Source organism: Nematolebias whitei, chromosome 21 (assembly GCF_014905685.2).
Source record: "Nematolebias whitei isolate Nwh7 chromosome 21, NemWhi1, whole genome shotgun sequence".
Classification (NCBI taxonomy): domain Eukaryota; kingdom Metazoa; phylum Chordata; class Actinopteri; order Cyprinodontiformes; family Rivulidae; genus Nematolebias; species Nematolebias whitei.
The window spans coordinates 21,029,818-21,041,390 of NC_056518.1; the positions used below are offsets into that span (position 1 = coordinate 21,029,818).

The 11,573-nt window shown below is 38.7% G+C and overlaps 1 protein-coding gene across 1 annotated transcript in view; it reads right to left on the bottom strand.

Annotated features, from left to right (window-relative positions):
• Nucleotides 1–9,430: 9,430 nt before the first annotated feature.
• clic4 (chloride intracellular channel 4) overlaps nt 9,431–11,573 on the bottom strand; it is a 19,052-nt gene continuing 16,909 nt past the window's right edge. The window contains exons 5-6 of the mRNA XM_037695422.1: nt 11,174–11,355; nt 9,431–11,075 (exon numbers count right to left, since the gene is read on the bottom strand). Coding sequence (XP_037551350.1) covers nt 10,911–11,075; nt 11,174–11,355 — 347 coding nt within the window. The 3' untranslated portion in view covers nt 9,431–10,910. The remainder of the gene's footprint in view (nt 11,076–11,173; nt 11,356–11,573) is intronic.

The window sequence follows — 11,573 nt, forward strand, 5'->3', positions numbered from 1 at the left end:
TGCAATCTCAATGTTCAGAGTGTGTGTTGGGGATGACTCTCAGCTACTATCACACCCAATTTTAGCTCAATATCTGTAAAATTAACTGAGTTATTTGTATTTGACATGGTTGCTTAGCTCTAGACGCCATCTTAAATGTGGATGACTCCATCAGCTGATGTTCACTCTACTTTCTGAGCATTTCATTTGCATCTGCCAAAAAATAACGCCAACATTTGCAGGACTGTGCAGCCTTGTGCCACGCTTCATGTAACATAGTTTGCTTCCTTAATACCAGATTTTCTTGTAATGTTTAGGGTGGTGTTGAGCAATGCTATAGCATTAAAGAAAAACTTGAATGAACCTTCACAAAGTCTGGAAAAGTATTGATCAGAACATATTTAAAACTTATAAGAAAGTCTAGCTTCTTGGAGGAAAAAAACTGAAGAAGTTGGGAGTAATTTAAAACTTCTGCACATTGCTGTATGATAAGTGGAGAATGTAGGGAAGTAAGTAACACAGCATGATGACATTCATATTAGGAGCGGGATATCAATTTACCCCTCATTAAACCAACTACAGACTGAGACTGAAGCCTAAAAATTTCAAGCTGCCTCACAACCACTGCAAGCACCAGTTAAAGGCTCTTATCGGTCAGATACACTCTCCAACACCTTCTTATGAAGTGCACAGAGGCGAAACTAGATCTGCATGTTGAAAAGTCTCAGTCTGCGTTAGAGGAGGTGCTGATTTTTACTGTAACCAGCAGCAATGGAGGCGGGAGGACCTGTTATGGTGAACTCAGTGCCAAACGCAGTCTGTTAGTAGAGTTTGGGGAGACAGTGACTGAGTTTGTCTTCTTTATGTTGGCTGGAAAAAACAAGAGACACGCTTCCAATCAAAGCAGGACTCTGGGGTGTGTGGTGCAGCCGCAGAAGAAATGGACACAGAAGGCTTCCGTAGCCTGAGCACCAGTGTGGAGAGAACACAAGGCCTTGGCCAAAAGTGGCACAAGTGGATGCACGCACGTAGACACAGCGAGCAGCTTTCCCAGCAAGCGACAGTCATCGTTGTGGAAAAAGATGGTAACAGATGCATTAAAGTGCAGGACTTTGAGGGACTGCAGGGATGCAGCGGCATTAAAGAGCAGACGGAGGAGAAAACGCCATGTCCAGAAAGAGAAGAATAATAAAAGTTTGTTGGGATTGATGGGTCAGGGAAGCTGCACGTGTTCCTAACTGTGGAAAAAGAAACAAAAATAATAAGGGATCATAATTTTTTCCCCTTTTTTTTAATCTGGGAATGTTACAAAGCAAGTGTGGGTAGAATCAAACCCAGTAATTAAACTGACTGGGAACAGCTGAAGCTGCAGTGCCTTTCTTTACAAGGTGAAGAACCTTCATCTAGAATCAAATGTCTTCAAAGGAAATAACAAAAAGGGTTTTAAAAGCAAGCAAAACTGTACTTTCTGTAAAAAAAAAAAATGTTTTGAGAACAACTAGTGCCGAGTTAAAGCTGCAATATGCTGAAGAATTGTGTTAAAAGTAAAAGAAGCAAAATAACAAAAGCTAAAAGAAAAGGGCTGCTAAAAGCTAAAGAAGTAAAAGGCTATCTTGAAGCTAAACACAGCAAAAGGCTAGCTAAAAGTAGCAAAATTGTTGCTAAAAATAAAAAAAAACTGCTATCTAAAAGCTAAAGTACATAAAACAGCTGAATGTAAGCAAAACACAGAGGAAAGGTATAGCTAAAAACAGAGAAGCAGAATGGTAGCTAAAAATTTAAAGCAACAGGATAAATAAAAGCTAAAAGGTGGCAGAATGTTAGCTAAAAATAACAGAATAGTGGCTGAAATTAGGAAAAACATTTGCTAAAAGCTAAAAAAAATTGCTGAAGGCTAGTTAAAATGTGCATCAGAAGGCCAGCTAAAAGCTAAAAGTAGCATAAAAAGACAAAATAGAGCACATGTTTAAGCAGATATCAAAGGGAACAATGGTTTTGAAGCAACTTGGAGAACAGTGTTTCTATGGGGAAAATATGTCCAAATGAATGATGAAGCCTTCTGGATGGAAGGTGAAACGTTTAAGCACACACACAAAAGAGACTGTCCAGATGACCTGACTGAAAATTGTTGGATTGTATACCTGGATTATTGAGCATGGACTTTGTTGGTTTGAACCAGTTTGACACGACTGTCGACGAGGGAGAGTGCCAGCACCGAAGGAGACCATCTTAGCACCAACAAAACTGGTTTGTTCCACTTTGGAGTAAGCTGTTTGGGGGAAGAATCAGTTTTGTGTTGTGTGTTTCCTTGACTGATGAAGCCTTCTGGATGGAAACGTTTCAGCACACAAAAAAAGAAACTGTCCAGATGACCTGACTGAAAATTGTTGGATATGTGCAAATACAAGTTAGATATTTTGAAAAGTTTAAAAATTTCCTAACATAAATAAATATTTCCATTTCGGGACAATGTGTCACAGTTTTCACTATTAGATGCACATTTTAGGATGAGTGACATTTGGCTTTTATTTCTCAACCTCAGGGTTTGCTAGGAGCAACATAACAAAAGAAAAACCGTACGATAACAGCCCCGAACCAGTTCTCTTCAAGATCTTGATTTATGTGTTACTGACTGATGAGCAGGCAAAGTGCAGAAGTAACGCAGACCATCTTATTAATGCTTAAAGCAATCTGACAGAGCATTTTGTTACTTACTTAAACCACACTGCTTGCAACGACCTAATGGAAGGCTAAAAGCCATTAGGCTAGAGGGCTTAGCCAACACAAACCAGGCACATGAGCAGCCGAGGGCAATCAATACCTTCGTCTTCCTTTTCCTGCTCCTACTTTTATCTTCAGTGTTAAAACTGGACATCCCAGCATCCTCTGCTTCTGCGTAAAGGAGTCACGACAACACCTGCAGATCAAATGTCACCTTTAACAATGGCTGCACATTAATTAGCTTTCACTCCAGACTTCCCAGTCAGTTGTTCAGCTTGTCTCGCACATCAAGACAAAAAGTTCTGTGTCAGTATGGGGCACATGTGTGCAGGTCGAGCACCAAGGCAGGGAGGAGTCTCTCTCTGTAACAGGCCTGCAGAGGCTGGCATGAAAAGAAAGCTGGAGATGGATGGCAAAAACCAAACTTCAAAGACCTCTCGTCTTTTGTCTCTTTCAGATGTGCTGCAGAACATGGAAGCAGAACCCGCTGGTTCACTTTAGCACAAAGACGCTCATACATGCAGCATGTGTGTTATGACACACACCTGGGATTATTACAACAGACATTTCCTTATTCCCTTAAATAGCTCAAGACGGTGCATTTAGAAACTGCACAGTTACCGTAGACTTATTTGGTTACACACATTAATGTGAGCTGAGGCAGCCGCACATACCAGACAGGTAAGCTCTGACTGTCTGCAAGGTAAACTTGCTGTACAAGAAGCTAAAGTCAGGGTCTGTCTGCTGACAGCGCAAAGTCTTTTATGTTTAATAGGTTTTTGTTGTTGTTGTTGTTGTTTTCATTGCAGACTAAATAAAGCAGGCAACTTTTTCGAATCTCACAAATAGATTACACAAACCGTAGGACTGACAGCTGATACCCACAAGTTGTTTCAGAAATGTAGTTTATTGTTTCTCACCCACATTTTAGACCCACAAATGCATCATTCCTGCACAAATACCACCTCTGGTGCCTCTTGTATTAAAAGGAGACAAAAACAAGCCTTCTCTTTGCTTCCTGTGATTGACTGCCCTCTAGTGGTTCTTCTGTGAATCAGCACCTGAACCCTCAGTGTGCCTGTTACCAGTCAGCTGCACTTAACCACAGCTCTGCCACAGGGTGTGACAGCAGGACCCAGATGGAGTGAGTGGCAAGCAGGGAGAAAAATAATCAAAAAAAAAAGAGTAAGGGAGTTTTCTGTGGCTTAACCCAAAGGGGGGGTCTGCCACAGGCCCCTATCGCCTCACCACAGCAGCCACCAAACCCAGGAGAGAGAAAGCCAAAGCAGCTCATTTTTACAAGAGCTAAAATAAACAACGTGAGCACAGAAAACCCACCCTGACTGGTTGACTGCAGGCGCTGGAGCAGAGCTGATAAGCTGGTGCTGCGGCCCGGTGGTCTGGGAGTTGGTGCTGTAATGAACTCCACTTGTGTGAAAGCAGTGGACCCTTAAAGTGCCAAATAAAAAGGGGGCCGTGCCCCTTTGCATCCAAAGAATACACACGGAGCAAACGGCTTATGTAAAAGGATAAATTTGCACAAATATTCTCACTGATTTATGGCTGGGGGAGTGGGATGATTTAATTTTGGATTACTGCTCCCAGTCTAAAACAAAAAGGTAAGTGGGGTGGTAAAAGTCACATGGAAAACATTAACATGCTTTCTAGAAATAGAATTGTTTTTTTTTATGAGATTATGAAGGCAACTAAAAATATAGTGTGGAAAAAAAACTTGCTTTTAAAAAATAAACTCTAAAATGTGCTTTATACTAAAATGATGAACAAGTCTAGATAATTTTATTCCTACTTTTATGAAAATAAAAAAAAAATTTTGATTAAATTTTTGAAAATCAAAGGTTTTTACAGAAAATTATGAAAAGCACTGATTACAGCCTATGAAGTAAAAAAGGTTAATATGAGTTAAAACAAATAATAGTCTAATGTAAAAGTTTGCTCCAGTAGTTTTCCAAATATAATGAACGAAAAGAAACGTGGGTACTCACTCAATGTAAACAAACAGATGAACCTGCTGAAACCACATGGAGTCACGCTTGACCTTCATTAAACTGTAGTCTGTGAAAAAACAGAGTGGAATGAAGAATTTTGTAGAATACGTTTAGGTTTAAGTTTAACCTTTGACCTATTTTTAGTTTATTTTTTTCTTTTTCTTCTGTAAATAAATAACATGTGACATCTGGCTTCCAGTTACAATTTTTCGTTCAAGGACCCATTAATCATTATTATGAGAAAAGCATTGTGCATCTTTTATTTCATGCTTGTTTTCGTAACTTTTCAATGTGTGCCTTTTAAATTTGTAAAAGATATGAAAACGCTTAGCCAAGTTTTGAAAAAGGCAGCTTGGGCAAATTAAATCTTAAAAATTCACCCCTAATTGTTCTTGAAACACACGCTACACCCCTTTAAATCCAGCACTATTGATATTTATTGCATCTGAGAGACAGATTTTTAAATATCCTCAAATTTCAGGATTTCAACATATGCATTTCTATTTTTTTAAGCTTTTATTTTGATAGGAGTAGCCTAAAACCACACAAAAAGCCCTTACTGCTGCCAAATAGGACACAAACCTGATGGATCAGTGCCAGCATTAGGAGTTGGTGCAGTTTAGTAGAAACCCATCTTACTATGAGAGGATCAGCGATGAAGACGAGCAGCACCTGGAGTTGTGACGTGAGATGTTGCAAACTATTTTCTGAATAAAGCCCAACACTGGTGAAGATGTAAAGAACTGATAAGGAGCATGGAAAGCATTATGCTACAGTACTTTAGTCTAAATGGCTGAACTTCACTTTGGGCCAACAACAACACTGTGGTCTGTGCCAAAGTGGCAGCTGCTGTATCACCTCCTCACGTCTGCCTCCGACAGGCTCATTCCATGGTTAAAACAAGACGGAGCCACATTATGGAGAATCAAACAAGCTGTGCAGTTCTATATCTTTTGTCACAAATTATATGCTTTATCGGCATTTTTTTCAAACGTATTAAAGAAAGCACAGGTGGAACTAACTAAGATAATTACGACTGGGCTCCATTTTCATATTTATTGGTCAAATTTATCAATAAATGGAAAATTGCTCTGTGGACAACAATTTTCCATTATAGGGGATTTTTGATCCATAGCCAAAATAACTTTTAATGGTCTTTCATACTGTGCTTAGTCTGTTGATTCTTGCTAAAAGGTTTTTAATCTTAAATCTTTTTTTTATTCAATGTGAAAATTATACGGTTTAAAAGTCCAGTTTAAGATAAAAATCTGTTGTACAAGTATATTTTGGACATTTCCTGCAGACGCACAGAAACAAAGTGACTCAGAAAACAAGCTAAGCTTATTTATTTATTTTTCATATTAGCAAAGACAACAAAAACCAAGTCTGGAAACAATGAAAATGAATACTAAGCTATTAGAAGACGTGCACTTACTGTTATAGCATATTTAACAATAAAAAAAAAAATCTAAAAACATTAAATTCATTATTTAAATGGAGTTGCCCTGTTTTAAAATAACAGTTAATCAGTTTTTATGAGGTGTGTATTTGATTTAATGTCTTCCACCAACACCAAAGTGTGTTTTTGCCCATCTGTATTCATGTGTCTGTTAGTAAAATAGTTTATGAACCACTGAACGGGTTTTAAAGAAACTCTCTCATAGTAATCACAGAATGAACTTCAACTGATTCACTTTTGGAGTCGATCCAATTAAGGAGAGTTGCCACGGCTACCCGACGTTAGGAAACACAAAAACGGCAACAATTCAGTCAGTTTCATAGATACCGAGCTAAAGTTTGGTGTGGTAGTAGCTGCGAATCAGTCACACAGACCATGCGAGGTCTCAAACTTTCACATAAGATTATTTTCAGAGTTTGACCCATTATTCAACAGTGATGATTTTAAATGTTAGCATGAAAAGCGGTGAGTAGCATGTATTCTTTCAAGGAATTTTAGGCCTTTGTTTCAGTTTATTCTTTACAAATAATGATGTAATAAATGAAACCCCAACTCTTTTTTTGTACAAGTTGAGATCAAATGTCATGAATGTTTCCTGAGGGGACACAAACCAGGAAACTCAGACTAATATAAGTGCTTTTGTCTGCCGTCTGTAGAATTTTATGTTTGTTTTACGAAACTATATATGTGGATTTTAACCCGATTAGAGGCTTAAACCTTCATCAGATGAATAATGGCAGCCTCTGCCTGATTGTTCCCACTGCAAAGCTGCAATAACTCTCGTAATAAAACACAGACAAGGTGTCTCGGTGGCATATTATGTGCATGAAAATTATTGGTAATACTTCTGGGAGCATCTAAATGTTTTTTTTTTTTTGCTGTTGCCCGAGACTCCAGCTCCAGGTCTGCATCCTGTCAGTCATCAGGATCAACTCAAACACAAGTGGACGTAGAACCACATCAAATGTCAGGTGCACAGAGTCCATATGAAAAGAAAGTTTTTCACACATTGTAGGCTTTAAACCCAGTTGGGATATCACTGTGTACCCTTGAGCGAGCTTCTTTACCAGAGTAAATATTTAGTCAGCTGTGTAAATGGGTGTTGTGTAAAAGCTGCAGAAGTGAACTGGCAGAGCAGGGATGGAGCCGAAGCCAAAAAGAAACGACTCCACTGAGCTATTGACTCGTGTGAAAGACACAGCAGCTTAAATTACCTTTAAAACAGAAAGCATAGAGGAAGAAGAAAAACAAAAAAGGTATATTAAAGAAAATATGGCACAAAAACTGATCTTTATGATGGGTGTTAATTTTTTTTTTTTTCTTTACACATCAGTTTACATTGAAACTTTAATGTTTAACCAAGTCCTAACCCTCAAACCGCCCTTTGGTCGAATCCAAAGTGTGAACGGGCCAAAATGTCATCAGTCTATTCAGGTTAGACATTCAAACTAGACATCAAACACACACACACACACACACACACACACACACACACACACACACACACACACACACACACACACACACACACACACACACACACACACACACACACACACACACACACACACACACACACACACACACACACACACACACACACAGTCAACATGTCTGAAAAACACTCAGCCCTCATGGCCTCACCTACATTACCCAATTACACTCGCTTTGCTTGTAATGATTGTGTGGTCTGAATGATAGCCAGCCTGTTGTGTTGTTTAGTATCACACACACACACACACACACGCACACACACACAGTCTGTGTCTGGGTGGATTTCCTCCCTGTGAGTTACAAGTAAAGACAGTGTCTCAGTAAGCAGGGTGTAGAAAACGTCTGAGACTGAAACGCGACACTTTAATGATCTGGAGAGTATCCAAAAGCTGCTTCGCCCCCGCACCGTTTTTCTCCCTTTCTTGTGAAACTTTGGCTGCGATCAGCCCCAAAGAACAGACTTGTTTGTGTGCAGGAACACCGAGGACTTGGCTGAGAAACATCACAGAGCTTACAGTAAGAGGGTGTCTTCAGGCGGAGGTGGAAGCTGCAGTGGGTGGACACCCACACGAGACATTCCTTGCACACAAAGAGCTGTAAACACGTTTCGGCTTCGTGGGGTCCTACAAATGTACAAAAAGCAGAGTGGAAAACAAACAAAAACAGAAACTGCATTTCCTGCAAAAACAAAAAACAAACAAAAAAACGCTTATTGCTTAAGAATTTGCTGAAAAACAGCTGAATACGCTAAAAACATGCTGAAATGTAAGAACAAGTCCAAGATAGCTGAAAAAAGCAGAAAAAACACATATTTGCTGAATTAGGTTTAAATGAGCAGAAATTAGCACAAAAATTAGCTAAAAAACCTGAAATTAGCAACAACAAAAAAATAGCTGAAAAGGCAGAAAGAAGCTTAAATTACCAGAAGGAAGTGGAAAGAGCTGAAATAAGCTCCAAAAATAAGGAATTAGTTGAAAATGTTAAATCTGGCACCAAAACAGCTAAATGGTAGCAGAAAAAGCTGAAACTAGCAGAAGAAAGTAAAGCGAAAAGTAGCAGAAATTACCACAAAAAAACTTAAACTTATCTGAAAACAGCAGAGATTAGCTAAAATGCCAAAAACTAGCTGAAAAGGTAGAACAAGCTTAAATTAGCAAAAGACAAACACATTTGTCCAATTATGCTGAAAAAAGCAGAAATAAGCACAAAAAAGTGGAAATTATCTAAAATAAAGATGAAATTAGCAGCAGCAAGACAGAAAGAAGCTTCAATTACCAGTAGGAAACGGAGAGTACATTTTTGCTGAATTGGGCTGGAACAAGTTTAAATAAGTGCAAAAAATGTCGAATTAGCTGAAAAAGTTAAAATAAGCGTAAAAACAGCTAAATAGTAGTTGGAAAAAGCAGAACAAGCTGAAATTAGCAAAGTTAGAAGCACAAAAATGTTGTAGTTCGCAGAAAAAATCTGAAAAGAGCACAAAACAGCTGAAATATGTGAAAATAGCCAAAAAAAATTAACATTTGCACAAGGGAACGTTTCATAAACATTCACACAACTACGTTTGATCACTCTCAAGTATTTAAATATTATCCGTTTTGATTTTAACTTAAAGATTTAACCCCTTAACAGTTTCCTGAGACCGTGTTCAGTCAGCCATGCAGCTAACAAACGCTTCAAAAGTAAAAACCTGACAGATGTGGACATCTGTTCTCAGAAACAACTGAGATGTGTAACACTGACAAAATCTCCCCAAACACAGAATCTAAGTGCCAATAAGAAGTTTATTTAATTTCAGTCAATTTTACTTTAAAAAAAAGCCACAAATGGATATTTTCTTTGTACAAACGCCTCGTTAGTTGCCATGAAATGATCCTAAAACAAATCCTTCCTGCTAAACATCTGCAGCAAGAAAACCAGTAAGGCAAATTGGAAATGATTTCTATAGATCTCTAAACCAAGCAGGCTAGAAACAAATTGGGTTTTTTTTCTTGTAATTTCTAATATGCGTTAAATTTACATACTGAAGTTTGAGTAATGAAAAAATATTTACAATTCATTTTTTTTAAGTCAGATTTGTCTCATAACAAAAATCTGAAGAAAAAAAAAATACATGGCAAATGGGAAAAACAGTTTTTCAGAGACTAACACGTACAATCGCTACCTCAGATCAGTCTACAAATTAAAAAGTGAAATTTAAACAGATATTACCAACATTCCTCAATTAGTTTAGTCATAAATATCTTTAGTGTTGCCTTCAATGACCCTTCACTGTATAGTGTCCTTCATTCTGAATGTTTTTTGTTGACTTTGCCCACAGTGAGAACAGAACAACGCACTTCTTTTTGGTTCAAGATTTATATTCTTCTGCTACAATCAGCATAAAAATGAAGACACTTCCTCTTTTATTCTGACATGAGGTGGTTGCACTTTTGTTTAAATGGACGAATGCCATGAAAGAAAAAGCTTGCCATAAACTTGTCTATAAGCTACATATGGTTGGATAGTTTGTAAACCTCAGTTCTTATAGTGCCTGAGATAATTATACTTCTGCAGCCGGTACAAGAAAACTTCATACAATTCTACTGAGCTCAGCTACTTTTATCAGAGCACGTATCGCAGGTAGTTTAACCTGCAGCTACAATTATGTTGACTTCTTTTTACAGTAAAGCATCTTGGTGCTCAGGTTTGGATTCTCTTCAGCTTCTATATAACCCTGTCAAATACTGAAGGCAGAAACACTGAAGCTTCAACACTGTCCACAACATCTAATGAGTCAAAACAATGAAATCAAATAGGATGTGTTTTTTAAATGTTCTTAGCAATTCGAGAAAAAGCTACTTCAATCTTCAACGGAAAAAAAAACAACAGCTTGTGACGTTTCCCCCAACGTGCAGAGAGAACATCAACCGGAAGGTCACTTATCAGGGAGCTTGACTGAATATTGATAAGCTCTCATTTGTGTGTAGCTGCATCTTCATCGCATCAAAATCTCACACGTTCCTCTGCAACAAGACTGATTATTGGTAAAGGTGGAACAAGGGTGACCTCTGCTGATTCAACAAAAAAAAAAATCAGACCTGCATAAAACCGGAGACGAGGGGGTTCGAGCACTGGAGTTTTAGATGAGAGAAGGAAAAGAAGTCCAGAGTATTTTCTTTCTCATGACTGAGCACATCAGTCCAGATGCTGAGGAGAGGGAGGCACAGGCAATGGAGGTTTTGGAGATAGGCGGGAAAGGGGAACCGAGTAGCTTATTTCACCAGCCTTTTGGCCACATCTGCATAAGCGATTTCTATCTCTTTGTCACTGGGGCAGGTGTTGGTGAACTCTTCACGTGTGTAAGCATTGTTCAGGTACTTCCAGATGGCCGTCATCTCTTTGGGGATGTCGAAGCCTCTGTACTTCTTGGCCACAACCTGGTTGGAAATACAAAGCCAAATCTGAAATCCACAACAGCAGCTAGACCTGAAGCTAACTTAAAATAAATAAATCGATATAGACTTTATAGATCTACCTTAACTATGTGCAGTTTGGGGAGCAGGTTGCAGTCGGCCAAGGTCATTTCATCCCCGTCCAAAAACCTGCGGTTGGAGACCTTGATGTCCTCTATGCTGTTGTGGTCGATTTCATCAGGAAGTGGGGAGCGGAGATACTCATCCAGCTTCTGTAGTGTCTTCAGCAAACCACGCTCCAGAGCTGCAACAGATTTAAAAAAAAACAAACACATTTTTACTGCATAAAGTTAAACCTTTACGTTGACCAACCACATGGGGGCAGCATCTCATCAAGTATTGTGCGTTATAAGAACACGCACACAAAAAAAGAAAGAAAACGTGTTTTACTTTTATCCAGCCATACAAAACTTGATGTGTGTGTGTGTGTGTGTGTGTGTGTGTGTGTGTGTGTGTGTGTGT